Source organism: Pseudogymnoascus verrucosus (assembly GCF_001662655.1).
Source record: "Pseudogymnoascus verrucosus strain UAMH 10579 unplaced genomic scaffold scaffold_10, whole genome shotgun sequence".
Taxonomy (NCBI): Eukaryota; Fungi; Ascomycota; class Leotiomycetes; order Thelebolales; family Thelebolaceae; genus Pseudogymnoascus; species Pseudogymnoascus verrucosus.
In genome coordinates this window covers 267,615-295,600 of record NW_017263661.1, presented here as the reverse complement: position 1 = coordinate 295,600, position 27,986 = coordinate 267,615, and the positions used below count along the sequence as shown (strand labels likewise).

Here is a 27,986-nt window from a genome sequence, read left to right as displayed (position 1 = left end):
AAATAATCAATAATCCCAACCCACGACGACAGGCACGCTCTTACTCTCTCTGACTGACCCCCAAGCAACCAAAAACCTTCAACCAACCTCCTCCTCCACCTCACTCACTCCACCTCCCAAAAAAAAACCCCCATCACCGCCGACCACCGACAGCAACACTACCGGAAACTTCACCTCCACCTCCACTCTTCTCCCAGCCCCAGCGATAATCTGCTTGCCTGTACTGCTTGCTCTCTTTCGTTAAACTCCTGCTTCTTTACGACCTAATACTCTCGTTACCTTGCTACTCTGCTTTCTTCCTTGTCCATATTACAAGTCTTCCTGCATACGACCAATCTCTTTCCCCTTCCATCTCCGAAAAGAAAAGGCAACAAAACAGAACTCTCCTGCCACCTAATCCAACTGTCTCTACACAACACGAATCTCTCTCGACCTTCTACACGATCATTTACGAACTTTATACACGTCTCAGCGTCTAGCAGTCTTTTCTAGCGGGCCCTCATATCCATCCTATACGACCTTCAACCTTCACACGCTTCCGATCTCTTCGGGTGTAGGTTTTGGATATACTGCGCTTCACACAAGCACAGCACAGCACATCAAAGAATCGTCGCACAAAAACACGACATCTCCGCCGTCCCGATCTACTGCGACACTCAGATTTACATATTCCTTCTCTACACTGCATACCCAGCACATAAACATACTCATATCTCCCGTACAGCCAACCTCGCTTCATGCCCAGCGCAGCTTAGCTGCCCTTCCCACCACGACCACCCACCACCCCCATGCCGAAGCTCCCCAAGGCCTTCGCTCGGCGCAAGTCGGCCGCCAATGTCCTCGATGAGCCTCTCGCCGACGTCCCGCCGAACCAGCAGACCTTCAGGGTCTTTGACCGTGCCAACACCGCTAACTTCGATGGCGGCAAGCCGAGGCTAAACGGTGGCAGCGGCAACGTCAGTGGCAGGCCCAGCACCGATCCAGAGAGGGATGATAATTTATTCTCAGGGTTCAGCAACCGGTATGTTCAAGTCCCCACGGCTCCTATATGTGTTTTGCTATTTTTATTTTTATTTTTGGGTATACGGGGACAGGCCCACCTTGGCATTGGCTACGGGGGTAGCCTCATCCATTTTCCAGGGGTGTAAATAAATCCTGCGGCACAGCCACCCATCATCTTTATTTCCATTCTCCCCTTTCCAATCCTCAACCTACCCACAAACGCCTCCTGCCAGTCAGCGGCTGACAACTGTGAAGCGGCAGCGGGACCTCTAATTCAAACACCGTTTCAACGGCTGACAATTCCTCGAGGCGTAGTGCTGTCTCATCCGCGTCTTCCGACCCGAAAGACACCACCGCCAACGGGAAGAACAACAACGCGCCCCTCCCCGCCGTACCGAAGGGCACATCAAAGTTCTCCCTGATATCGACGGGCAAAGCCTTTTCCTTCGGACGGAAGTCCTCGGGCTCGACACCGTCAAGCACCACCCAGGAGGACCTCTCGAAACCGCCCACGCCGGCAAAGGATGATACAACCCGCTCAAGCACTTTGACCGACAGCGCGAGGAGTGATTACTCGAGCGCGAACGCTTCACTGAAGCTGGATAATAGGCTTAGTCTCGGTGGTGACTTCGCAGCCATGTTTATGGGAACTGGGAACCGCAAGAGCGCGGTGCTGGATGCTGAGAATAGGCGGACGCAGTCGGTGAGCCCGGCGGTAAGTTTACATTCACACACTGGACAATTGGAGCATGGCTAACGATGACACAGGAGGGATCTACATCGACAGCGAGACAATCTGGTGTTTCGAGGAAACCGCTCGGGAATGTGAGCAACGAGCGGTCCCTGACAGGGGATACATCATCATATCCATGGGGACAACAAAAGTCGGCAGAGAAGCAGAGGCTCATGTTTAGCACGAGCCCCGGGCCATCACCATCAGCGACACCGCCGCCTGTACCGGAGCATGACACGAATGGCAGTAATAACACAAGCAGACCAGGTGTAGGATTAAGGAGGAGCAGTGCTGTGAGGCGGCAATCGCTGATGGCCATTGGGGATGGAGAGGATGAGGACGCAAAGTTAATGAGGGAGTCCATTAATGCGATGAGGCAGCTTAATGTGGATGAAACACCCAGGGCGAGGGATAGCTGGATCAACCCATCCGCAGTAGCTGCGTATAACGTTGCCAACACCCCAAAACCCACAGCAGCGAGCTCGAATAACACCACCCCCCGTGCTCGCTACCCGGCCATGGAGCCCCAAGAAGATGGCCTCTTCGACCAACAGACTGCCGCCTCCGCCAACCTCGCCCTTCAATGGGGCGAGAAGCCGAGCACACCCCAGTCCTCTGCGCCAAAGAACAAGGTTATGACGACGGCACAGTTCGAGCGCTACCGCCAAGAGCAGGAGCGCCAGAAGCGGTACAGCCAGGGAAAGTTCCCTGACGCCAAAGCCGACGATGACGACGATGCCGCAGACGACACATACGAGGACGAGGGTGACGATGAAGAGGAGCGCCGCAAGGAGCAGGCCAAGCAGCGCCGCAAGCAAGAGGCACACATGACCGTTTACCGCCAACAAATGATGAAAATTACCGGCGAGACAGCCAACCCCGGCGCCCGCCCCTCCGCCGTCACCTCCCAAAGCACACCTAACCTCCAGCTCTACGCCGACAACCCCGCCGCCGACGAAGAGGAGGACGAAGATATCCCCCTCGCCATCCTCGCCGCCCACGGCTTCCCCAACCGCAGCCGCGCCCCAGGCCAACTCGGCGGCATGGCCTCAAACCCCAACCTCCGCGCCGCCAGCCAGATGAGCGGCGCGTACCCCCCACCTCCCCGCTCCGTCACTGGCGGCGGTGGTGAGCGCGGCAGCGCCCTCCCTGCTTTCGCCCGTCGCCTCCCGCAAGACCCGTACTTCGGCGCTGGCCTCGTTAACTCGACCAACCGCGAGTCCCTCGCCCTAGGCAGCGGCTCGCAGTACGGTGGTACTGGCGGCGGCCCGCGCGCGCAGCCGGGTGGACTGGTAGGCGTTATCGCCTCAGAAGAGCGCTCGCGCGCCATGAGACGCGGAAGCCCTAATCCTGCTGGCGAATACCCAGCCATGCCAGCTGGTATGGGACTAGGCTACTCGGGCGGCGCGCGCACCCCAGGTGCGATGTCGCAAGACCCCGTCGCGATGCAGGCGCAGATCGCGGCTATGCAGGCTCAGCTGCAGCAGAGCATGGAGATGCAATTCCAGTTCTTCCAGATGATGGCTGGGGCCGCGCCGCCTATGCAGGCACCTCCGGGGGTCCAGATGGTGCCGGGCATGATGCCGCAGGGTATGATGATGCCCCCACAGGGTATGCCGGCACAAGGTGCGCCGCAGCTTGGTGGTATGGGCCGCACGAGCACGATGGGTAGTAGCCTTGGATTCGGTGGTGCGTTCCCAGCTGGACCACGCAGCGTCGCCGGTACGCAACGCCCGATGACTATGCTCGACCCGAGGGGTGCTCCGTACGCAGCCTCTATTGCGCCGAGCGAGAGGAGTAACGTCGGTATGCCGGATCGATACAGACCCGTCAGCCACATGCCAGTGGAGAACGCGAACGGCGTCCCGCGGATGAGCGTCCTTGCTGTGGGTGGCAAGGGGCCAAATGTCACGGTGCGCCCCGTGGATGGTGGAGATGAGGACGAGGAAGACGCGTGGGAGGAGATGAAGAGGCAAAAGGAGAAGAAGAAGAGTATTTGGCGGATGAAGAGGGAGAAGAAGGGGGTTCTTGTTGAGGAGGTGGGGGAGATGGCTAGATTTACTAGTTAAATCTGAGCTGTTGAGTATGTAGGTGTTTGCAGAGAGAATGAATGGTAGGGGAGCATTGCGTGGGCGTTCTTCTTGTTTTTTATACTTTGGTGGGAGGTGGTGGGATGTGCGCTGGAAAACTATGATCTCTTTGAGGGGATCTTTTTTGTTTTGTGTTTTATATGGGTAGAAGTGGACTCTTTAGTGAGATGGGCATATGTTGCGGATGGGGATGACATACAAATGGATAAGCTGATGGAAGGCCAGAGGGTAAATTACCTTATAGTACCTTAATAATGGATGCTGATGTACTTTATAAAAACTGTTCTTGTTGCGTTAAGATGTGGTGGACTGAGTGAGGTAGTTGTGAGATTAGGTTCACACAATCAATATTGGTGGCCTTTCTCTGGCTAGGGTTGAGTTACCATAATACATATATCTGTTTCCCATCCTAGGAAGGAACGTAGGGAGGTAAACAAAACTAGATGATCGTTCTTTCCCTTGTTAAATTTTTGCTTTCCCATTACTCAGCGTTCCTTCCATGGCCGCTCTTTCCTTCCTAGTCATCATCTTGGTATCAAACGCCCAGCACCCAAACCCAACTCAACTCCCCCTTCCCCACCCACTACCTAACTACAACATCCACCCCACTCAAATCCTCCAAATCCGCATCCCCCACACAATCATCCTCCTCCATCCTATCCCCATCAAACCACAACTCCACGCTCCTCACCCCCACCTCCGCCTCCCTCTGCGCCCGAAACGCAGCCACGAGATCCGCTATCTTCGTCGTAGCCTTGACCCTCAACTTCACCTCCGGCATATCCTTCGCCCGCAGGATAATCCGCAACTTCTCCTCCTGTGGCTGCGGCTGCGATGGCGCCGCCTCAGCCGCTGGGCCTCCACTGACAGCATGATCCTCATTCTCGAGACCAAGATGCGCATTCCGCGCCTTGGTCTCTTCAGCAGCCTTATACGCCTCAAACGCTTCTCTCGTCCAAGCCTCAAGATGCACATCTCCTCCCTCCGCTCCTCCGCCATCATCTAGCACTCCACCCGCACGACTAATCTTCACCCCCATACTCCCGCACGTACTCGTATCCCACACCCTCAACCCGCGGTACGTAAGGAAAATACTCGCTCCAGCCGCGCCGGCGTGCGGAGGCTGCCTCATGCACCACGCTAGACGCACGTCTTTTAGACGCTGGGAGAGACGGCGCCGGATCAGGAGCGGGGTGGTGTTCGGGAGGGGGGAAGTGATGAGGATCGTGAGGGTTGGGTCGGGGGCGTTGGAGGGGGCGGTAGCTGTGGTGGCTGGTTGGCGCCGCGCGGCGGCGATGAGGTCGGCGTAGAGTTCGTCGTCGTCGGAGGGGGGGTTGGCGGGGGGGGAGGAGGGGATGGCGATTGGTGCGTGGTTTGTAGAGTGAGGTTTGGGTGGCGGGGAGGAGAAGGCGGAGTGGTAGGCAGGGCGGGGGGAGGGGGCAGGTTTGTCGTCTTCGTCGTCGGAGCTGAGGGAGATTATGTGTGCTTGGCTTCGTGTGGTTCGTTGACTTGGGCCTGGTGATGCGACGGAGTTGCCGTAGGTGGAGTGTGTGCTGCCCTCTCTCTCTATCGATCTTGATTCTTCTTCATCGCCGTACCCGGATTCTCCGGCTGGTGTATTGCTTCTGTCCTCACTGTTATTATTAGATCGGGCCTTGGACGAACAATGTAGGAATCCACATACCTCCGGCTCCTCTTCCTCCTCCTCTCATTCTCACTATCCCCCTCCTCCCCCTCACTCTCCACCTTCCCAACCCCCCTCACCCTCTTCTCCCTCCTCGCCCTTTCCAGTTCCCTCACCCGCTCCTCTTCCATCTGCCGCTGTAATTCCTTCTCCCTTTCCCTTTCTTTCTCCCTCTCCCGCTCCCTCCGCTCCACCTCCACATTCTCCGCAAAAACATCCTTCGCCCGCGAGAAAAAGCCAATCGCATCCGTCGTCGTCGCCGCCGCTGCACCCCCCCTGTTTCGGTTCTTGAACAGCGATTTCCGCGCCGCTGGTGCGGGTGCTGGCGCGGGGCTGGTGGGGGATGCGAGGGGGGAGGAGGCGGGGTCGGGTGTCGACATTGTGGCTGCGTGGGCCTTGGTTTGGTATGTCCGTTAGTACTATAGAAGCGCAGTATATTCCCTAAAGCAATGCAAATACCCGCGCAGTACGTCCGTATAATAAATTCCCGCGGCTCTGTGCGTCCCTCCTGCTCGTTGCTCCTGGGCGCTGGTGGAATATCGTGGAGAGGTACCTGCCTGTTGGTTGGCGTTGGCGGCCAGCCTTGCCGCAGATCGCATCGGTCAGTGCGTTGCGCCAACAGCCGACGCTAAGAAAGCTCGCCCCGCCAGAGGAGTGTCGGAGTGATGCGACGACGACGTTCGATCTTTCTTCTGTACCGCCAACATAGCAGCAACTCACCGACTCCTGCTAGCAATTGAACGACGATATCAACGAAGCTCATACCAATAACACGAACGCAGACGATAGAACGAGCAGAGATGGAGAATGGAGGCGCACCACAGCAGGGGGAGGGAAAGGACCCAAGCGGGTTCTTGGGCGAGATCATCAACAGCGCTGTTACTGTCAAGTTGAACTCTGGAGTCGTGTATAAAGGTGCGTGTACTGCGTTATATCAATCCCCATCTTCCCTCTCATCTCCCACCATCCGGGTTCCCGAGCCCATAGCCCACCCCCCATCCTCCTATCGCGACCCTACCCACACCACCCTCACCGTTCCCCCTCTATTCTACCTACCATGAAACTGACACCCCCCCCAAAGGCTCCCTCCAGTCCGTCGACGGATACATGAACATCGCCCTCGAGAACTGCACCGAGCACGTTGATGGCGCGAGGCGGCGCAGCTACGGCGACGCGTTTATCCGCGGGAACAATGGTGAGTTCGCTTCTTAGTTCGCGGCTCTTGCGTTTCTATGCTCTCTGAGAGAGGGTGTGTGTGATGCACGTGGGATATGGGAGTGCAGAGGGGCCAGTGTGTGTGTGCGTGTAAGGACTCAGCTGACGGGGTTTAGTGATGTACATCTCCGCCGACTGATTTCGAGACCTGCTGTTGGGCGGTACTATGTGGAAGTGAGGTGAGGAGAGGAGAGGAGGATACATGAGACTGGAAGAATGAGTAAAGGGGGAGTGGGGTAGAAGATCGTCGGGACCTGCCATCTACAGACCCTCTACGACTACGAACAAAAATCATACGGGAAGACGGTGACGACGATGCATTGCCATGCGTAGGTGCACATTGATGCGTTTCTACACCGATGGAGCACCGACGTTGTTGGCTAGTCGCTCTGCGATGGGGGGGTGCAATCTGCGAGACGGGCGCATTGCAGATATGTCGGGGGCATAGATATCTATGATATACCAGGAGCCAAAAAAAAGCTATTTCAACGTCCATTTTCTGTCCTGTCCTTTACAAACAAACCATCAGACACCACCAAGCAGTGACGTGGCGCAGCCCTTTCTTTTTCCTTACTTAGCACATCACTTCTCTCGCGAGGGGCTTCCTGCGGCTGCGGTGTATTCATCATCATATCTCTACTGCATTTCATAAATACCACTGCCCAACTTCTTACTCCTCACACACTCCTGCATGTCACATAACATACACAAGCTCCCTCACATCCCCCAATAACTCTCAAATCATATCAGAAGTAATTCCTACTCTCCCAATAATCACATCAGCAATCCTCACCCCCATCTATCAACCCTTTTTCATACGCCCCCTTACACTTATTAAGTCCGCCCCCCAACCCACAATCCGCAGATATAAACCCACCCCCAAATCAATCACACACAAGAATAAACCCCCCTTCACCCCTTCCTGCCTCTATAAAATGATACAAAGCCAGTCAGCCAATTACCGTCAATCACCCCCTTACAAAAGCGCAGCCCCCACAGCCAAAACCCCCAAGAATCCCAAGACACTACCCGACACCACGGCAGCAGCACCAGTATGCGTAGCCGTCGGCGTAACACTCGGGCGCGTAGCAGTTCCATTCGTAGCCGACCCACCACCCCCAGCACCACCAGTAGGGCTCGCACTCCCACCCCCAGATCCAGCGCCTCCGCCGTTCGAGTTCACCAACTCAAAGTTCGCGCACGCAATCCTCGTCTTATCAGAAGCATGCACAACAATACTTCTATTCCCAATAAACGCCGGGGCGCCGACAACGAGACTGGTGAAGGCGTCATCGAGTTCTCCCGTGTTGCCGCCGCTGGGCAGCTTGTCCCCGATCTTGCCGGAGAGGTCGCCGACTTGGCAGGCGGCGAGGTTGGTGGTGTCGCAGGCGGGCTTCTCGCCCGCGTTGTAGGGGTCGAGGTGCGCGCCGGTGGAGGCGCAGAGGCCGGTTGCGTTGACGGGGTTTTCGTGGATGTGGAAGGCTGGGAGCGTGTTAGTTGGTCTGGGGGTGGAAAGGGGGGCGGGGAAAGGGGGATTAAGTGAAGAGACGTACTGAAAGGTCCGCCCTCCGCTGGGAGGTTGAATTGGTACTTGATGTCTGCGCCGTTGCCCTGGGGGCCAGCAGCGATCTCGACGAAGCCTGAGACGCCGTTCTTGTTGTCATCGGCGATCTGGGCTTTGTAGGTCACGTCGGTTGGGTTGCCGGTTACCTTGGGGGCGTCGGAGGCAACCTGGGGGGTGGTTAGCTGGGGGTCAATTGGGGAGGGTACGGGTTGAGGTGTCTTACGGTGGTGGCCACAAGGGCGGATGCGACAGCGAGCATGAGTGTGGAACGCATGGTGGCGGTTGGTGAGGTTGTGTTGGTGAGTGATAGAGGCTGTTCTAGAGGAAGGTGTGTAAGTCCGTGTGTGTTTGAAATGTCAAGGAACGAGGAAGTTCTGAGCTCTTTAAGGAGGAGGGAAAGTGGCTGTGAGAGCCAGAAGAGGGAAGTGAAATGTAGCTGAGGAAGCAAGGGAGGAATCCTCGTAGACAAGTAATTTCGAGGTGAAGTTGTGCAGTGTAAACGAACGAGATTGCGTGATACAGCTGTCTCACAGCGTCAGAGTCGGGCAAACTAACGTACCTGGTAGATGAACTGGCCGACGGGGTAATAGATTGATATTACAGGTATCCAATCTCGGGGCGGGCAGGAATGTGGGAAGTGGTGGTGTGAATGAAAGCAGAGTGAGGTTGAAGAAATACAGAGGGAGTTATGTGGGATGTGATGTTGGACGTGGATGTGGATGTGGATGCGGGTAGGCGACGGGGAGAGACAAGGCAAGACAAAGATACGTGGGGCCAACTACTTATACAGGTGTTACAGCATGAATACACCAGTCAGTCAGCGTGTGTTCTCACTGCAAGGTCTCCAATATTAGGTGTATTTCTAAGTATAAATGGAAGGAATGATGCACGGAATGCCGATGCAAGGACGGCTGGGGGGAAAGGAAGGAATGCCCCTGATCCACTGCCATTCATCCCACACCGCGCTGTGCCACCACCCACGGGAAGGGAAGATGCATCCGCATGCGGAGAAGAAGGAGGCAGTGCAGTGTTGAGAGAAGATGTAACAAACAAATTGCACATCACAGTATACAAACGAAATGAAAAAGACTTGGCTGACAAAATATGCTGATCCCCCCCAGCATTGGAGCACCTTCCCCGGCTATGTTTTATCATATGCGGATAAGATATACAAGGGATGGGATGGAAGGCGCGCGATTCCGGCTGTGACTGGCAAGGTCCGGGAAATAAAGTAGGCTAGTACACTAAGATCACTAAGATCTACTCCTACTTTAGCATCTTGTAGTCTATTACTGCCCTGTCGCGTCGTGAGATTCTGACTTGTAGCCTGTAGGATCTCATCCTCTTGCCGTCCACTCCACCTATTTTATCCAGGGGTAGCTGGATCAGGGGCCAACAATTTACGTAGGGGCAGCGACGTTGGTAGTGGTAAGCGCCCGTCTTCCCGGTCGTGGCTGGGCTGACGTACTCCACAGGGGTGTGGGGCGATCACTCGAAATAGCCCAACCCGCGTTGTCAACCTCGCATCAACGCGTTTCTCTCTCCCACCAAGCGCGAAGCAACCAAACAAGAAACACTCCACGAATGGCCCGTCTATGACTAACCGACCGCCAACAAACAACGTCTGTCTGTGCAGAAAATGCGGCGGTAAAGAGCGCTTGGCCCTAGTTGTTTGGTAAGGCGGTAGACGTGGGTGAACTTGGCGCGTTACAGATGGAAATAGAGTGGGCGTTGTGGATGGGCTGAGCTGATCTTTGAAGCCGTGGCGTCACGGGATTGGAGGTGTAGTATGGGACGGGACGGCGGTGCATACGCACGTAAGCTGGAGTTTGGGCTGTGATACTTCGGCGGCTAATATGTGCATCTCGCGATATGCGCGTTGCTGGCTAGACTTCCTTCATCGTGGCAGGTATCAAGGTTCGTTGCAAGGTTGGTTAAGCACAGGCAGTTGAGAATCCATGCTGTACAGGGCATGCGTGTTGGACAACCACAGGTATGTCATATTCATCTGTTCATCCCATATAATCCACACGCCTAGAACACCATATATAATCCAACCCCCCCCCCCAACCAACACACTGATCAAATCAACCATTTACCCAAAAACACCCATCTACTCTATTAGCTCACTTCCCCCCCATCTTCTCCGCTCCATAACCCCCATTATGCTGGACATACGACGGCGGGCCCCCCTTCTCCCCATGCGGAGCATACTGCTGCTGCTGGTTCTGCTGGTATTGTTGTCCATGACCCTGCTGGTACTGCTGTTGTTGGTGTCCCTGCGGCGCGAACTGCCCCTGACCCTGTTGCTGTTGCTGCTCGTACTGTGCGCCGGCTTTTTGGTTGTCCTTCTTCTCTCTGTGGGGGGTTAGTGGGTTGACAGGTAGTGGGGAGAGGGGCAACATACTTGAGGTGCTTTACTGCGTAGATCCCGGCGCCGATAACAGCAGCTTTCGTCAGGAGACCCATTGCTGTAGTTGGGGATGAGGTTGGTTTGGTAGATTGTAGGTGGATTGGTGGTGGATGAAGTGATAAATGCGTTCGGATGGCTGCGTGTGATAGATGAAAGTCTGATCGTGATTATAATCCCTTCCACCACACCGGAAACCCATCCATACTTATACAATATCCCCCTCCCCCCTCCGACCACAAATCCGCAGCATCTCCTTCCCCTTAGCATACGTACGTACGTACCACTGCGGCTCAGCCCATCACCCATCCGTAAGCCGGACAGAGCAGCACAACCGTACGGCCTTACCACCGTGGCGGGGCATTCGTGGCGCGGCAGGGGGCCGACGACGTGTGGCTGACGTGGCTTGGCGCAACTTTTACCCCCGCCACTCTCTCCGACTACCTAACCGACGAAATCCCTACCTCCTACACCGTCATCGCCGCCCTCCTCATCGACCCTGACGTCCGTAACCAAACCCTCGCACGTGCACACAGCATTCTAGTCGACACCCCCGCCCCCTCCGTCTCTAGCGCTACCAACACCACCGCAGGCACCGCCAGCACTAGCAGCTCCTAGGTCCTGCTAGCGCACACCCGCCTCGGCAGTGAGGTGTTTAGAGTCGACCAGCCCATCGCGCCGTTAATGGAGGAGGCTACGCTACTCGCTGCGTTCGCGGCTGCGAATGGGACCAGGGAGATGAGGATGTCGAGGGCGTTGCAGATGAGGATTAAGGTGGTGGAGAGGGGGGAGGTGAAGAGGTGTGAGGTTGGTGGGTGTAGGGCTTGTGTTGTGATTCGGCAAAGGGGTGTAGGGGTGGGTGAGGGTGGTGCGGATGAGAGTAAGAGTGAAAGGCGTGATGGTGGGTGTGTCGGAGAGCGAAATGGAGAAGGTGGTGTTTGCATGGATACTGCGGCGCCGGACGTTTCTTGTCTCGTAGGCTTTAAGTGGTATATAAAGAGAATGTTTTTCAGTCAACATTGCGGTATAGTCCACAATGCTCTATAGGCGTCTTCTTAAAGCCTTTAAATTCCCCTTTTAGATATACCCTACTTGTTTAAAGGCTTCCCAAATTCCAACAAGAAAGTAAGCATCCACCTGTCCATCCTAAAGCTCGTCTCCATCGACTCCCGACACACCCTATGAAACTCCTGGAACCTAGCAAACGAAATATCCAACGTCGGCCAAAACCTCTTTAGCCTCATCAGAATCTCAAAGTTTCGCTCCAATCTGTACTTCGCGGCTTTGATCTTTTCCTCGTTATCGGCAAACAGCAGCGTATGGATCTGCACGGTTGACGCAATTGCCAGCACATGCCCTGCCATCATGTAGTGCACCTCGCACTCAGGGATCGCGTTTGCTGCATACACGATCTCACAGAGTCGAGTGGCGTAGCTTTCGCACTTTGCCGCGTAGAGTTGGGATTGCACGTATGGGCTGTAGTGATCAGAGTTGAGGAATTGATAGAAGAGGAGTTGACCATAGTTGTAGTAACCGAGATAGACGGCGACGAACATGCGGCCGAAACCCTGGGCCGCATAGCGACTTAGGTTCTCCGGCGTGTCGCGCATACAGGGAGGAAGAGATGTATGCCAGTCATCGAGCTTTTGTGATAGTTTTGTGACCATTGTGACGGTCTCTGCTTCCGTTATCTGGCTTGTGACGGTGTAGGAGTTGAAATCGTTGACTTCTATGAGGATGAAGTGGAGTTTGACCATTTGGCTAAGTAGTGAACTTTCTAGTTCTGTATCGAGATTGGGAGCAATTTCATTGCCGCATCTAGCCTGGAGGAAGGCTTCGTCGTCGGCTGGAAGGGGGAGACTGTTAATGCGATGCATTTGTTTTGGAAGTCGGAGACCGTATGACGACCAAGTATCAGTCATGTACAGTGTCCACCATACTATGGAATAAAATTTAGTATGAGCTGACGCTTTAGTATCTGTAAATCTTATAAGATCATACCTCGAATATTAACCTCCTTTTCCACCCAACATGTAGCAGGCCTATTTGCTAAGTCCATGATAGCAGCAATTCGAACTGCAATAGCATAATATATAGATCCACTGTCTGCCTGGCCTTCGGCATTACTAATCGTACCTAATAGGACACTCGCCTGAATGGTTATTAAAGAGATTTCGCCCACTTTGAGGAGGCGATCACTCTCTTCAGCGTACACTTTGCTTCTGATTCTCGGATCTATCTCTGAAAATAGTACATGTGTTGAGAACCTCAAACTGTAGTTAGTCTTTAATTGCGAGGGCTGATGCACAGAAGAGGAATAAGGCTAAAGATAGCATACCTTGCGGCCAATCCTATAATGGCATAAAGTATTACTAGTGGCACCTTGCCATTCGCAAGGTCTGTCTCTAAGCTTGGACGATGGAAGAGAGAATGAAACTGGTCATGAATATAGTCGAAATACAAAGATACAAGTTCCGAGCATACTTCCAGCGGTGGAAGTCCTACTGCGGATTTTGATTGCACAATTTCGCCATTACCGCTATGTGCTCCGCCCGAGGCCTCATCTAGTGAGCGAATTGAAGCACCCGTAGATGGTGCCGAGGTTGGCTGAAATCCTGTACATTTCAGCCGTTTCGATGCGCAATATTCACAAGAGGAATTAGGACCATTTGAAAATCTGCACCTTCGCCTGCGTATTCTGTGAATTGTAAGCACGAAATATTTATACCAACCAGACTACCTACCGGCAGGTCAAACAGGCTGAAGGCTGCCTCATAGCTCAATTGTGACCATCGTTTGCGGTAAAATGGAACACGCAGAGTTCGGCTAATGTCTAAGAAGCTTAAGACATTTGGATCACTCCGAGTGTGTAGGAGAAGTTAAACTTATTGCGTTATGATTTACAGAGAGGTGAGTGAGCGAGTGAGATAATTGAGCTCCCCGCATTTCAGACGAGGAGCTATCGACTTTTTTCGCTTAGCACGCACGGGTACTAAACTCTGTTGTCTCTAGCGTACATTCTTCGACATCATCTCACTATTCGTCCCTTTAAAAGGCGCATTAAATTGGTTCACTTCGGCTATAATGTCTATAAATACTCTATTTTCTGCTCATTGTTGTTTATATTACTTTATGAAAAGCTTAACATTTTTATGGCCCTACCTAAGAAGGGCATTCTTAGCATACATGTTTCCTTGATCTTCAGTTGCTCTCGTTGGTGGCAACTATGTCTCATGCAATGATGGCAGCCGCTGTAATAGGCTCATCCTCATTAAACGTGTTAACATCAGTTTTGGCGAATTTCCTTGCCGGAATCTTCTTAGCAAACAGAATGTCGAGTTCATCAAATGTCCTATCCTTAGTCTCCGGAAGACGAAAGAAGGCCCAGATTAAGGTAAGCAGAGCGGTTCCACCCCAAACAAATCCAGTGTATCCACGCAGATTCCACGCCCGCGGATTGAGGAAGTAATTTTCCAGCGTGCGTGAGACTACTGCCGAGAGATAGTACGCGTTACGGGCAAGCACGATAGTCTTTTGCCGCAAGCGGGTAGATCCAATTTCAGCCGGGAGTGCCCAACCCAGTTGTCCTATCGACAACTGAAAAGTGAATGTCCATAGAAGCGTGAAGGCAGCCTGTGCATTAAGAAGTGGCCCGGTGCCAGTTGCACGTATTTGAAGGAAGCCGATGATGAATAGGATTATCGTGAGAGCGCCCATTCCAGTCATGTAGATCTTTCTACGACCAAAGTGTGGCATTAAGAAGAACCAATTTAAGAGGGTCGCAAACAATGCCATGCCGGTACCTCCGACGTTCATCTGTTTGAGTGTTAACCGCGGTCAGAAGAGAGAAAGGTGGCAATCAATGTTACCTTATATGTCGCAACGGTATTGAGGCCAATTTGTTGGAAGAAGTATGTTGAGTTGTACGCAAAGAGGGTACCCGAAAATATTTGGCCTGCAAAGCACATACAAGCAATCTCTGTGCGACGTCTCTCTGCGCCTCTAAAGCAATCAAAGTATGATGTGCCTGCCGTGATTTCCTTCTCAAGGTTGTCGGTGTGTATAATAATAGCAAGTGCCTCCTTTGGATCGGCCAAACAGGACTTGCTCTGAAGTCGTCGAAGTATTTTCTCAGCCTCTTCGAGTCGGCCTTTCCGAACCTAATAATCGACGTTAGTCATTGGAAGAGAGATACAAGACGGCAACGTAATAACATACCAAATGCCATGGGGATTCAGGAGCAAAGAGCAGGATTGGGAAGAGTATCACAGGCCATGCCCATTGAACTGCGAAAGGAATTCGAAATGCCCACTCCCAAGTTTTCTGAGATGAAAAGGAAGAAAGAACACCAGCAGCAATCAATTGACCGATGATGAAGCACCTGTAACATATTAGTATAACGTTGTTAAAAGGGTCAAATAAGCTTACATATTAGTATAAGATGTCATGTAGACACGAAGAGGCAGTGGAAGAATCTCCGAAGCATATGCTGGTGCTGTTGTCGCAAAGACTCCCCACGGTAGTCCACATAGAATCTGTCCTACGCAAAGCGTAGTGACATTATTTGCAAAAACGGTGATCGAGATAAATGCAGACAATACTACAAGTGAGATCAGAATTAGGCGCTTCATCCCCAAGATATCGACAAGATAGCCGTTAATGAGGGCACCAAAAAATGCTCCGACGCCGCTGGAATTACCCAGCCCAGACTGCCACGCTGCAGTCAATTGGTAGTTTCCGGTTTCCGGGACGTACTGCCCATACTTTAGTGCAAAAGCGCTATCAACTGTCATTAAAGTGCTGAAGAATTGTGTTCTAGATTAGAAACTTACGGGTACGCATAAAAGTTTCCCATCAAAATTGTATCATAGCCCTCCATGATGACGCACATGGAAACCATGAGACACCAAAACATAGCCCATGGATAATTTTTGAGCGCTTCTCTGAGACCCATCTTATGTTCAGAAGTAATACCGGTTTGGGCATATTCAGTGAGGATGGCACCTTGAAGCTTCTCTTCAAGGCCTCGTTCGATATGGGAGACATTAGAATCCTGGACCGCCAGCGATTCCTTCTGGTTGGCGTCCGTTGACGCCATTTTTGAGGCACTGTTGTGCGAAATAGTATGTTCAAAATGAGGACGGTAACAGAATCTTAGAATATGAAAGAAGTTGATGATATAAAAATCTAAGGAGGGAGGGAAATGTCCTGGTCTTTAATACTGGGGTGGCTGTCGGTGATCCCCCCGTGGGGTTCTCAACACTGCGGGGTACATGAACTAGGCGCAAATCTCGACGTTGCCTGTATGCCCCTGAAGTTAACTAACGGGTTGGTAGAGGGGGACTGAAGTTAAGACGTTCGTAAAAAAAGCAAGAAGACGGCTACAATTTTCAGACTGGAAACAAATATTGGATTTGCAGAGGGCGACATGATTGGTGCCAGGCGGAATTGGGGAGGGGATCGCGGCGGGATTGCTCTGACTGGCCAATTCGGCGGGACATTGGCGGGGTATTGGCTCGGTGTTGTCTTGGCAATGTCCCGCCCCAATTGGCGGAATTGACGGGATTGCTGGAATTGCCATCACACGTCCAAGACCATTGCGGGGTTCAAAAGCCTCAAGCTAAGAAATGTTGCTAAAGCTCGATGAGTGGACAAGAGATGCTCCAGGGACGTATAAAAAGATGTCCGCATGTCAATCCCGCCAATTCCGCTGGCGTTGATGCGTGATTTGCCCCTAGCCCACATCATGGAGGCAAGAGGGCAAGAGGAAGAGCAATTCCGAGAAACGGGGGTATATTAGCATAGAACACGCCACAATGAGGAAATAATTATTCTAAACCTGACATCCATTTCCAGCTGTTGGTCACAAAGATGAAGTTCAGTCCCGCCCCTGGACAAACCGTCGTCACAACTCCGAACGCAGCTTTCTATCAAGTCTATGTCACCATTAGAGCGGAAATTCAAAATGATATTATCTTTGCTGCCGAAGACCTTCAAACCAAAGAGTCATATTCCTTTAGATCTGCTGTAAGGCCGGCGGTGGGTAATTGGGGAGGTGTATCTCTTACTACCCTTCACGTCTCGATACCAATCACATCATCTTCACGAAAGCTCGAGTACACCACAATACAAGATGGAAAAAAAGAATACCATGGTTCTATTTCCATACACTCCCAGACTCAGGAAAGCCAAGTTTCGTGCCCTTTCAAAACTGAAGTCCGACTATCCGAGGTGGAAGTTGAGTCATCGAGCTGGCTGCCATGGTTAGATCTTGATGAATGGGAAGGCTGGCTTTGGATTCGGTCAAGGTAGTTAACTGTCAATTCAAGGATTCTTCACATTTACTAATATAAATAGGCCTACATGGGTTGAGCCACAATTCATGCGCCTTTCTCAACTGCCTTCCAACTATCAGACACAGGCTCTGTTACTAAGGAAGATAGACTGCAATTCAACCGTACTCTTTATTGTCCCAGTTTCTTCTGATGGCGTCTTACTGCACATCTCTGCTGCACGGCAAGGAGAGCAACCTGGGGCATATATTAGGGCTCGACGAGCGAATGGCGATACCTGCAGGGCTTCTGGAGAAGTGATTTCTTACCTGAGTACGACTGGAGATACATCTCTAGCAATAAAAGAGGTGATGGGAGCTGCAGTCAAAAAGATCGACACGACAGAGAATAATAACAGCCCCTTTGATGCCCTTGGGTTCTGCACATGGTAAGGTGTTTCTCTACTTCAGCAGTTCATAATCACTAAGGTATACTCAGGTCATCACTTGGAGAATTTGTGCTTCCGACAAAACAGAACATGAAAGACCTAGTCGCATCAATAGCAGACGACAAACTTCCGATCGGCACCTTCATTATCGATGATGGCTGGCAAGATATTCGACACAATGGAAGCGATGGTCCGGATAATCAAGGACTTTGGGGCTTCGGTGCCTACGAGGGCCTGGGAGGTTCTTTAAAAGAAACAGTTTGTCACATCAAAAAGAAACTACCGACCGTAAAGGATGTTGGCGTATGGATGTCGTAAGTTGGCTTCCCTTACACACTAGCTCTTGGTATATTCTTCTATACCGATACTAATTATTGCTACAGCATACAAGGATACTGGAACGGCACAGTACCGTCGTCTCCATTAGTACCAAAGTATGATATGAGCCCTTACAGAATAAGCGCCTCCCGAGTCCCAAAGATCCAGAATGGTTCAAGTGCTGCCGTCGCTCAGATAGTCGCCCAACGCTATAGCCCCAATCGAGAATGGTATCTCCCACATCCCTCACGAGCGTTCGACTTCTGGAAGGACTATTTCAGAACCTGCGCCACAGCCGGCATTACATTCGTAAAGGTCGACAACCAAGCTTCGATTTCCCTTCTCGAAGGACGACATGGTGCAGAAGCGGCGCACGCCATGTGGAACGGCATGTTCGCAGCAGCAAATGAAGTCTTTGGTCCCGGGAAAGTCATCCATTGCATGTCTCACTCTGAGCGCATGTTCGTTGGGGACATAGCAACCGGACTCGCCACTCAAGGCCAACGCATCATGTTCCGCAACACGAATGACTTTGGTCTACCTACGTACACACATGCGCAACACATTTTGTACAACGTCTACAACTCTCTTGTCCTCTCAAATACGTGTCTCATACTTGATGCAGACATGTTCATGACAGGCAAGCAGTGGCCCGAGTATCATGCTGTATTGCGGGCATTCTTCCCCGGTCCCATCATCCTCTCCGACCACCTAGGAAAGCATAACCTCGAAGTCATCAATAGACTGGTCGGTGTGTCCAAGTCGGGCGCAATGAAGACCATTCGAGCGAAGCATCCTCTTCGTCCTCTTGCCAATCGACTGTGGGAGACCGGCAAAAACGCGGAATGTGAGACCCGCCCCACGATAAAAGCATCAACTTGCTTTCCGCTTCTGCACTCCGCTGTGATCGTAGCCTGGAGCCATGGCTGTATTAAGGACTGTAGTCTTGATATAATTTCCGAGACAGATATCAGACAGGCGCTTGAGCTATCACCCAAGAGTGGGGGCGAATATATGGTGTGGTTTGCCAACGCACGCCAATGTGTCCCAGTCTCTCTATCCTGCGACATTAACGACAGTAATAAGTCGAAAGAGAGTTTTGAGTCTAGTCTTGTTGCAACATTAGCCCTCCAACCTGAGGCCCATGAGGTTCTTCGAATTGTTCCTAATCACACATTGTCAAAAAACGGCCCGAAGATCGCATTTCTAAGCTTGCTTGATAAATATTCTGGCCTAGCTGCTGCGGAACACGTTATTTATGGAGAGGGGAGGTTGACGGTGGACATACTATACGAAGGTGTTGTGGCGTTTGTAGTCAGTTCGGCTGGATTAAAGGTCAATGTTGATGGACGCGAGGTTGAAGCGAGGCGTACAGAACTTTCAGAGGCATGCTGGCTTATTGAAGTTGAGTTAAAGAGAGGTGGAAATGATGCTGATGCGGGTGATTCTTGGAAGGTAGAGATTCTGGCTTGATGGTGTTTGTAATTCTAGAATTTCGATCTCTTATTTTAGAGTATAAGTTAGTTTGCTCGGAACAGTGACCTACTTACTGTTCTAAAGAACTAAAATAAGTATAATAGATTTGTATATAAATTCGGAAGAGTTTTATAATGTAGCTAATGATCTATTAGACGAACTAAAAATTGTTGGTTTTCGGGTTGAGTCGCCTTAAAACCGACAAAGTTAGGAGTAATATAGCAGAGCTTGAAACAGGCGACTGTCAGATGTGGCATGCGCATTTTTGGATTTAGAGAGCTAATGGCTGACTGAATTATATTTCTGACGACCCAGATAAGGCGTTTCTATGGACACGAGTTGTATAAGTAAACAACCCGTCGCCAGCATGTGGAGATGCTAATTGCTTGCCACGATGAATCTTTTTCTTTTTGTCCGCGGTTCATGGAGTCGCCGTTGTTCTTCCTTGTTCTCTAGTGCTGCAGAAGGAACTCCACCTGGGCCATTGTGAAGAACTCTCTAAAAATGGGATAGATAGGTATCCTTGTTGGATGGTTCAGTCGTAGCGCAAGGCGCCACCATTTTTTGTTTTTGCTGGTCGAGAAGCCGGCCGTTTCTTTGTTTTGTCCTGCAACCTCAGATCAATGCGACGAACTGCATGATGCGGAATAACGCAATTGAGAGGCTAATTGGGCAAGCAACGTTTCAACCCAAGCTCGACAGACCATTTTAAGGCATGGACGCAGTTGCTTTACAGCGGTTGGACTTGTAATCTCACGTCCAACAAAGCAGTCGTCCAACAGGCAGAGGTCGACCAGGCTGTCGTCGATCAGGCAGACGCGCGCCAAGTGGAAATTGATGAACAAAGGGAGATACTCGACTTTACTCGCGCCATTGTCTTCTTCATAGCTTCAACTAATTTATCTCAATCTCTCGAGCGCTATATATTTTACGCAGTTACTGAGATGCCCTTTGAGAATCGTCAATTATAGCACCCCGTCACGGTCACGTCGCGTCCTGGTCGTATATCAGAAATGGCTAGGACGAAATCCACGAGAAGACTGCCACCGCCAAAGGCGCCGGTCGAGAAGGACGCAGATTCAGGTATATACTAATATTTACAACGCATCTTGTAATCCAAATGCTCGCGCGAATACTAACATCTCCAAAGCTCCAAAACCCACGGCCTCGAACCCCACACCAAAAAAGAGACGTCCCATCCCCCGCTCACACTCCCAACCCACCAAAAAACTCAAACCCACCCCCCTCAACACCCCCCCAACAACAAAACTCCACATCTACGTCTTCGGCGACGGCGAGTCCGGCGAGCTCGGACTCGACCCCACCCCCATCAACGGCAACAAACCCACCTCCGTCACCCGGCCCCGCCTTAACCCCCTCCTCCCCGCCGCTACCGTCGGAATCGTCCAGATCGCCGCGGGGGGGATGCACTGCGTAGCTCTCACGCATGATCAGAAGATCCTGACTTGGGGAGTTAACGATGATGGCGCGCTCGGGCGGGACACGACATGGGAGGCGCCGACGAGGGATGTTAATGAGGGGTCCGATGGGGAAGATTCCGAGGATGAGAGGGATCTGAATCCCAAGGAGAGCACGCCGACTGCTATAGCACGCGATGCATTCGGCAACGTCTCTGGGGAGTTTGTCCAGGTCGTCGCGCTCGACAGTGCGAGTTTCGCATTAACAAGCACCGGCGCCGTCTACGGCTGGGGCACCTTCCGCGTACGTCCCCCTCCCCTCCCCTTTCTAACCCCCTAAACCAACACCCCCCAGGCCAACGACGGCATCCGCGGCTTCACCGCCGCCACCGCCAAATCCCCAAACCCCTCAAACAGATGCCAGCGCACTCCCCTCCCCATCCCCTCCCTCCCCCCCATCATCTCTCTCGCCGCAGGAAACAACCACATCCTCGCCCTCGCCACAACAGGCCGCGTCTTCTCCTGGGGCACACCCGAACAATCCCAACTCGGTCGCCGCCTCCCCCGCTCCCGTATCACCGGCCTCACTCCCTCTCCCATCGTCGCCCTCCCGCCCATAACCCACATAGCAGCCGGGAGTGTGGGGGACAATTCAGCGTGTTTGCCGGACCGGCTGGGTTAGAGGGGAATACGCATACGATGAGCCATAGAGATAGAGTGATGGCGGGCCCGGCGGGGATGGAGAAGTATATGTTCCTAAAAGGGGAAGATATCAGTTCTTGAATGGTCGGACGTATTGAGATAGCATAGTAGGATAGTAGGGAAGGAAGTGGTTTAGTTAGTGCTGGTGTTTAGATTGGGCGAGTACGCTTGGTGGGGGGTGGGGCAGGAGCAGGAGAGGGATACGCAAACTGGTGCTGTCCTGAGGGTTGAAAGAGGGACGGGCTGGCTTGGCTGGGGATAAATATGAAATGTTTAGACTGACAGAGCTTATCTCTTCAGTTCCCTATATTAGTAGCTAGCTAGCTAGCTTGCTGATCGTAGCTGTGAGTGACCGCCTGCCTCTGATTAAATTGTAGTTGCCGGAATCACTGTTGTTATATACAGCTCCTCTCTACTCTCTCTTGGGCGGCGCGAGTATAATGAACCATAGAGAAAGTGGTGACAGGGCGGGCGGGGATAGAGAAAGTACAAGCTACTCACGTCCCAGGCAAAGGAGTCTAGGCTGAACACACAGTATACGAAAGTAGCTAATTTGGTGAATCTTGGTATTTGAATTTGGGTATTCGCCCCCATATTACCGACTACAGACTGTCTTTCTCATCGCTCATGGTACGACATACTCATACATATACGCCACCCACCAGCCGATCGCTGCAGGTTCCTTCCGGACTCCTGATCCCTTAACGCCGCGCTCCCCTTCCCTTCTTTCCTTCCTTTCTTCCATATCCTATTTCATCTCGTACTATCCCATCCACAGGCGTCGCCGCCACCATCCACACTTTCTTCCGTGCCCGTCTTTCCAGTCTTTCCTTTCCTTGTAAATTTCCTCGTCCGTCGAGTTATCCCAAATCGAAACAAAATATATCTAACAAACCCCCAACGAGTGTGTGAAAAAAAAGAAGGGTGTGGACAATGAAGCGAAAGAAACGGGGGGGTATAAAGAAAAGAAAGGGAGAAACCACACAAAACACACCCATAACAAATACAAAAATCCCCACACACGACGCTCATCGAATTCTCAAAACCCGTGCCCCGTGAACCAAGCTCCTTCAAGACAGACCCGCTCAAGCAACAACAGCAACACCCCCATCCTCCTTCCTCTCGCCCCCAACCCCAGGAAGCCTCACACTCCCCCTAACCCCCTTAACAATCTCCCCCCTCTCAACCCGATCCTGAATCATCTCATCCAGCATCCTACTCATCTCATCCACACTCTTCCTCTTCCCCTTCCCCCTCGTCGGACTCGTCAGCACCGGACTCGTCGGCATCGACGCCGCCATCGGGTCTGCCACCACCGCCCCCGCCGCTGGGGTAGCAGGCGCCGTCACCGCCCCCGTCCGGAGGGGAGCACCAGTAGGCGCTGAGGCAATACTGACATGGTTCCCCGCTGACCCCATCCCCATCCCCAGACCAAGCCCAACCTCTCCCCTACCCAGCGCCGCAGCAGCACTAGCGAGATTCTCCGCCGTCAACACGCTCGTACGTCCTGTAGTCTCGCCGCTTCGCTCTGCTGCATCGCGTGATCGAGCTGCAGAGCGGAGCGCGGTGAGCATATGATCTTTATCATCAAGCCTAGCTCTCAGATCCAAGATCTCAGCATCCTTATCCCTCAACAGCGCAGCGACGCCGGTGTCCTCGCCCCCCGCCACCGCCGCAGCAGCTGCACCGCTCTTGCCGCCGTTGAAGCCGATACTCGCGCGGGAATGGCTGGATCGTCGAGCTTGCAGGAGTCGCTTCTCGAGGGTGGAGATGTAGCGGTTCTTATCCGCCACATCAGCCAGCAACGCCCTATTCTGCGCAGCAAGCGACGCCGTCCCATCACCATACTCCCCCATACTATCCTCATCATCATGCCCATCATGGTGGTGCGGGGTACTCGACCCCGTCCCCCCCTTATCCGACGCCGGCAGCTGCCCCAGCGTAGACTGACTCGCCATACTCGGCGAGCGTTCAAGGGACTTCCTCGAATCCGCCGCGAGCGAAGCGGCATACGACGAGCGCGCCGACGCGAGGTTGGTGTTGGACGTCATGGTCGATAAGCGGGGATGATTCCCCATCGAGGAGAAGGACCCGGAATTCACACCTGTGGATTTACTCGAGATGATCAGCCGGTTGAGGTGCTCGATGCGCTCTTTGAGTGCTGTGCGCGCGAGTTGCATTTCGAGCATCTGCTCTTCGTGGCGGAGCTCGGCTTCCTTCTCGCGCTTGCTCTCTTCTTCGTCGTCTTTGGACCTGGCTTGTCCATCGAGTTGGCCGCGTAGGTCTTGAATCTCGAGACGGTATCGCTCGAGGAGCACGCGGGCGCCGCCGTCGCCGCCGGCGCCGAGAGCTTCCTCAGCCTTTTTGGCGTGCGAGACGATATTGTTCTTTGCGCGAGATGCGAACTTGAGCGTATTCAGTGTCTCGCCGGTGTGCGTGTTCGCCGCCGCTGCGGACCCAACAGAGCCGATCTGGATGGTGCAGAGGATGCTGACGAGGGAGTCACCCGAGAGTGCGCCCTGCAACAGGCGGGTGAGCTTGCTGTCACGATAAGGAAGATGCTTGCCGTTCTTGTCCATCGGCTTGCCCTCCTTATCCTTATCACCTGACAGCCTCGCGATGACCGTTCCGAGAGTGAGAAGACTCTTGTTGATATGCGATCCTTCCTCGCGGCGTTCCTTGGTCTCAGCTGCACGTTCCGAACCAGCAAGATCGATGAGACTCAGAGTTGAGACTCTGACACCACCGGGGACGAGCCCAGAGCGCTTGTTATCCGACATAGCACCGTTGCCGGGAAGTCGCTCGCGACTCTCGACGACGATCTGCACGACGGCGTGACTGCGGGAACTGCGGGCGTTGAACTGCGTGCTCGATGTCCGTCTGGCGTGGTCACCACGGGCAATAACACGAAGAAGTTGTGTCGGGCTCTGCACGATCTCCTCCTTGAGGGGACTGGCGTAAACGCCTCGCTTTGCGTCCTCGCGGAGCTTGATTTCCTCCTGGGCGGGTGCATTTGCGCCAAGAGCGTTCGCTGGCGGTGGATTGAGCAGATCGTGGATCTTCTCATTGTAGATTTCGAGGTAGCTGACGCGTAGGAGGAACTCGCGTGAAGGGGTTTCGCGAATGTAGGAGAATATGTCGGTGATGGCGAGAGGAATGACACCAGGGTTTGTCGCCGTGCCCTGCATCGAGAATGTCTTTCCTGTACCCGTCATTCCATATGCGAAGACCGTTCCATGGTATCCCTCCATAACTCGTCGTACTAATCGCTTGGCCGAGCCGTCGTAGACGCGGGAATTCGTGTCGTGTGTCGCAAATACATTATCTGTATGATATTAGCATAGTCCGTAGATTCTCAATGTAGTAGTCTCACCATAATAATGGTCACCACCCGCTGGCCCCTTGTAGGCAACGAGCGAGCGCCTCCCATCCACCATCCACTCCCCATCAGTCTTGCTTGCGCCCGGCGCATCGCCACCAGCATCCGGGCGCACACGTACGCTCACGATGACATTCCCCTTCCCCTCTGTCGACTTCGAGTCGCCATTAGCCAGCTCCGCTGAGGTCTGCCTGCCCCTCCCGGCATCCAGGCCGTCTTCATACGTACTCGCCGTGGACTCCGTGTCCTGCGCCGAAGAGCTCCTGCTCTGTGGCGGTGAAGGGAGGCTGAGAAGGCCATCTGATCCTCTTGCGCCTGGCCCGCTCGATATAGATTTTGTAGTTCCGCTGCCGTTGAGTAGACTGGGCGAGGAACCGCCCGCATAAGCCAGTTGCGTGCCAGGTCCAAGCGAAGTCTTCGGTTTCCGCCGCAGCGGCTTTGCGCCGAGTGGTGTCAGAGGGCTGCTCTCTGTCGAGTCTCGGTTCGACGCCGCTCCTGCGCCTGCAGAGAGTGGGCTCGGTGGTAGACTCGATGTGCGCGTGCTCCGCGGCGGCTGTGGGAAGGAATTAATGCTGATCGTCTTCCGTATCGTTTTGCCCTGCGAATTCGTGCCGGCGGGGAGAGTCCTCAGTTTTGGCAGTGTCTTTGGCAAGGTGAGACCTGTCTCGGGCGGGCCGCCTGACGGCGATCGGAGTCCGGTCTTGGGGAGAGGTATTGTAAGGTCGTTCGAGTCAGCGAATGTGGGTATGGCACCAGTGCTCTTTCTCGTCTTCGTTGTTGGGATTGCCGGTAGGGCGGATGTCGGGGGCCCGTAGGACGGCCGCGAAGGTCGTGGTATGGATGCCGCCATTGTGTATGTTTGGATTCGGCTCACTTCAGCCGGAGAGATGTGTGTGGTATATGTTCGTTCCGGGCGACGGGTTTGGTGCTAGGTTATGCAGAGCCCAGCCCGCCAGCCGCTCGAGTCGGGTTTCCGTGCGAGGCTTTCGAGTCGCAGTTTTCGAGCGTGCTCGTCGTTGGAGTCAATCCGGGCAAGTCCCGCGTCGAACCTCGCGAAACGCGTATAAAGGGGGATCTTAAGGCCTAGATCGGCGTCCTGTAACTGTTCTTCGCAATGCGGTCAGCGCCGGGTCCGTGGTTTTTTCGCCAAGTGCGGCAAGTATGACAGCAAACGGGAAGATCGCATGAAATTCACTGTGAATAAGGTGCGCGAATCCTCTTGACCACGGTGAATCCGCAATCCGGGGGGGGGGGATCAAAAATAGCAGAGGGCGCTCAACCTACCTCGTTAATGCACGTGGATATGCGATACGGCCCGGTGAAAATGGAGGCCCAATTCTCGCACTAAACTCGCAGTATCTCCTCAGAAATGAAGTCTCTGCTAAAGAATCGCAGAGTGTCGTCTATCTTCCCTTCCGTCGAGTCGCAATCGTGTTGTGTTTTTGTCGTGGGGGGGGAAGGCGGAGGAGACGGGTGAGGAATGGATAAGGCGGCGGTTGGTCCCTGAGAAAGGAGTTCGTTCAGGTATTGCCGGATAGCCCCATGCGACTCTCTCCCTCCTCCCTCGTCGGTCTCTCGTAGGTTTTGGTCGCAAGTGTGGTGGTAGCGTGGCTGTTAGTGGTAGGGTAGTGGACAGTACCTTACTTAGTTGGTTGGCTGGATCCGTGCAGACGGTGGACGTGCATGCAACGCCCGTGCGTGCGACTGGTCGAGTGTAGGCCGGTGGCAGTAGTAGCGTGCAGGATGGGTTCCAGGATGGAGTATTGGGGGTTGATTGGGGGAAGGTTTGGAGGGAGTTTTGGGGGTGATTTGGGGGGCTTGGAGGAGGAGGAAAAGAGGAAGGAGAGGCAGCGATCAATGGGGTCTTTGAGTGATCGTTGACTGATTGTATTGGTGTAGAGTTGTATAGTTCGGGTGGTCGTTCTTGGGGGTTGATTTTGACGATTGATGCTTTGTTTCGTGTGTAGATCCGTGGCTGTGGAGTGAGACGCTGTAGATTCAGCTGTAGATTGGCATGAATTGTCGCGTTCTTGAAGTCGTTTTTGTTTGTATTTTGAATTTTATATATATTTTTTCCACCGTGGACGTGTTTGTGTATCGTGGATCGTGTATCTGTGTGTGGTGCCACAGTGTATCGATCGCTGACTCGGCGGGCGAGTCGTAGTGTCTCTGGTATTCTCCGATGTTGCAGTGGTGGAACACACCAAGGAGAGACTGAAGAGACACCAAGGGAGACAACAAGGACAGGCTTGGTAGCGAGAAACGCAGGCACGGCTCAGGCACGGCACGAACGGCGGCGGCGGGCCCTTTGACGGGTAAAGGTTGGCGGACGGGTAGAAAGTAGAGGTAGTGTGCTGACAGCCTGGGGATGAAGCTGGGGAAGGTCGCCGTCGCTGTTGCTGTCGCTGTCGCTGTCGAGGTTGTTGGTTGTTATCGCAGTCTATACTGATCTATACTGCACTGTATTATACAGTATATGCAAGGCAACAATTCCTTTGTTGAAGAAACCAACGAACAATAGACACAAAAGATGAAGAAAGGGAGATGCCTTCATCTCCTCTCCCTGTTGGGTACAAGGACGGGCACTAAATTCACATTGGGACCCCTACCAAAAGTTAGAGTAGGGAAAGGTCCCCCCTGGATCCCCCTCCCCCCCTACCCCCCCTTGTCCAAAGTACTCTCTCATACTAAATCATACCACAAGATACTTTTCCAGCACTATCAACCTGCAGAAAGCCTCCATGTCGGCACACAAACAAATCCCCACTCCCTCAATAACAGCCTCTATACCCTCGTAGCTCCTCGTAATGCATGGACATGGTTGCTAACCACAATACTATTTACGCACGGGATAGACCCTCCATCACATCAGGCACGATACGATCCTAATTAACCCATTAATAACCAGATAGATTAATAACGTCGTCGTTAACCATTATATCCTCAGCGATCCCACTGATCGCGTCTGACTCGGCTTCACATGGCATCATCCCACAGGCCAGTACAGAGTACACCTCTCTGGCTGAGCTTCACCAGATCAACAGATCCCCTTCCCTCCCCTTCCCTCCCCTACCAACCCACCTATACCCCCAACGCCTCATTTCATACTTCCCATACCTCCCATCCCTCCCATCACACTTCCCCCCTTATCCCTCTCCCTCTCCCTCCCTCCATTGGCCACACCACCCATCCCCCGCCAAGAAAGGGGAAATTCCCTTCTCCACGCCAACGGTCCAACCCACACCGGCAGACTCCCTCCTATCTCCCCCCGCCCA

General features: G+C 53.1%; 10 protein-coding genes across 10 annotated transcripts; 4 read left to right on the top strand and 6 right to left on the bottom strand.

Moving 5' to 3' along the window:
• The first annotated feature begins 29 nt into the window (after nucleotides 1–29).
• On the top strand, nucleotides 30–4,257 carry VE01_03343 (uncharacterized protein). The gene is made up of 3 exons (XM_018272838.2): nucleotides 30–1,021; nucleotides 1,258–1,717; nucleotides 1,771–4,257. Exons 1-3 carry the CDS (start codon nucleotides 789–791, stop codon nucleotides 3,802–3,804), a joined length of 2,727 nt encoding a protein of 908 aa, XP_018132566.1. The 5' UTR covers nucleotides 30–788; the 3' UTR covers nucleotides 3,805–4,257.
• On the bottom strand, nucleotides 4,092–6,105 carry VE01_03342 (uncharacterized protein). Its single transcript, XM_018272837.2, has 3 exons — nucleotides 6,100–6,105; nucleotides 5,510–6,062; nucleotides 4,092–5,459 (listed from the first exon to the last, which is right to left on the bottom strand). The coding sequence occupies exons 2-3, from the start codon at nucleotides 5,887–5,889 to the stop codon at nucleotides 4,409–4,411; spliced, it is 1,431 nt and encodes a 476-aa protein (XP_018132547.1). The 5' UTR covers nucleotides 5,890–6,062; nucleotides 6,100–6,105; the 3' UTR covers nucleotides 4,092–4,408.
• An 88-nt stretch (nucleotides 6,106–6,193) lies between these two features.
• LSM6 (U4/U6-U5 snRNP complex subunit lsm6) lies at nucleotides 6,194–7,169 on the top strand. The gene is made up of 3 exons (XM_018272836.2): nucleotides 6,194–6,424; nucleotides 6,591–6,704; nucleotides 6,841–7,169. The coding sequence occupies exons 1-3, from the start codon at nucleotides 6,310–6,312 to the stop codon at nucleotides 6,861–6,863; spliced, it is 252 nt and encodes an 83-aa protein (XP_018132548.1). The 5' UTR covers nucleotides 6,194–6,309; the 3' UTR covers nucleotides 6,864–7,169.
• Nucleotides 7,170–7,629: 460 nt separating this feature from the next.
• Nucleotides 7,630–9,115, bottom strand: VE01_03340 (uncharacterized protein). Its single transcript, XM_018272835.2, has 4 exons — nucleotides 8,848–9,115; nucleotides 8,512–8,606; nucleotides 8,278–8,455; nucleotides 7,630–8,206 (listed from the first exon to the last, which is right to left on the bottom strand). The coding sequence occupies exons 2-4, from the start codon at nucleotides 8,560–8,562 to the stop codon at nucleotides 7,701–7,703; spliced, it is 735 nt and encodes a 244-aa protein (XP_018132568.1). The 5' UTR covers nucleotides 8,563–8,606; nucleotides 8,848–9,115; the 3' UTR covers nucleotides 7,630–7,700.
• Nucleotides 9,116–10,414: 1,299 nt separating this feature from the next.
• Nucleotides 10,415–10,757, bottom strand: VE01_03339 (uncharacterized protein; the record flags this gene model as incomplete). Its single annotated transcript, XM_018272834.1, has 2 exons — nucleotides 10,415–10,646; nucleotides 10,696–10,757. 2 exons carry the CDS (start codon nucleotides 10,755–10,757, stop codon nucleotides 10,415–10,417), a joined length of 294 nt encoding a protein of 97 aa, XP_018132499.1.
• A 933-nt stretch (nucleotides 10,758–11,690) lies between these two features.
• On the bottom strand, nucleotides 11,691–13,613 carry VE01_03338 (uncharacterized protein). The gene is made up of 4 exons (XM_018272833.2): nucleotides 13,443–13,613; nucleotides 13,037–13,396; nucleotides 12,700–12,965; nucleotides 11,691–12,637 (listed from the first exon to the last, which is right to left on the bottom strand). The coding sequence occupies exons 1-4, from the start codon at nucleotides 13,472–13,474 to the stop codon at nucleotides 11,787–11,789; spliced, it is 1,509 nt and encodes a 502-aa protein (XP_018132489.2). The 5' UTR covers nucleotides 13,475–13,613; the 3' UTR covers nucleotides 11,691–11,786.
• A 174-nt stretch (nucleotides 13,614–13,787) lies between these two features.
• On the bottom strand, nucleotides 13,788–16,133 carry VE01_03337 (uncharacterized protein). Its single transcript, XM_018272832.2, has 5 exons — nucleotides 15,531–16,133; nucleotides 15,127–15,477; nucleotides 14,917–15,079; nucleotides 14,568–14,858; nucleotides 13,788–14,514 (listed from the first exon to the last, which is right to left on the bottom strand). The coding sequence occupies exons 1-5, from the start codon at nucleotides 15,794–15,796 to the stop codon at nucleotides 13,930–13,932; spliced, it is 1,656 nt and encodes a 551-aa protein (XP_018132487.1). The 5' UTR covers nucleotides 15,797–16,133; the 3' UTR covers nucleotides 13,788–13,929.
• A 156-nt stretch (nucleotides 16,134–16,289) lies between these two features.
• On the top strand, nucleotides 16,290–19,250 carry VE01_03336 (uncharacterized protein). Its single transcript, XM_059463525.1, has 4 exons — nucleotides 16,290–17,006; nucleotides 17,056–17,418; nucleotides 17,469–17,732; nucleotides 17,802–19,250. Exons 1-4 carry the CDS (start codon nucleotides 16,570–16,572, stop codon nucleotides 19,207–19,209), a joined length of 2,472 nt encoding a protein of 823 aa, XP_059319885.1. The 5' UTR covers nucleotides 16,290–16,569; the 3' UTR covers nucleotides 19,210–19,250.
• Nucleotides 19,251–19,836: 586 nt separating this feature from the next.
• On the top strand, nucleotides 19,837–21,592 carry VE01_03335 (uncharacterized protein). The gene is made up of 3 exons (XM_018272830.2): nucleotides 19,837–20,295; nucleotides 20,363–20,934; nucleotides 20,986–21,592. Exons 1-3 carry the CDS (start codon nucleotides 20,226–20,228, stop codon nucleotides 21,310–21,312), a joined length of 969 nt encoding a protein of 322 aa, XP_018132488.1. The 5' UTR covers nucleotides 19,837–20,225; the 3' UTR covers nucleotides 21,313–21,592.
• Nucleotides 21,593–21,887: 295 nt separating this feature from the next.
• On the bottom strand, nucleotides 21,888–27,241 carry VE01_03334 (uncharacterized protein). Its single transcript, XM_018272829.2, has 3 exons — nucleotides 25,996–27,241; nucleotides 24,706–25,818; nucleotides 21,888–24,657 (listed from the first exon to the last, which is right to left on the bottom strand). The coding sequence occupies exons 2-3, from the start codon at nucleotides 25,559–25,561 to the stop codon at nucleotides 22,418–22,420; spliced, it is 3,096 nt and encodes a 1,031-aa protein (XP_018132416.1). The 5' UTR covers nucleotides 25,562–25,818; nucleotides 25,996–27,241; the 3' UTR covers nucleotides 21,888–22,417.
• Between the last annotated feature and the right edge of the window lie 745 nt (nucleotides 27,242–27,986).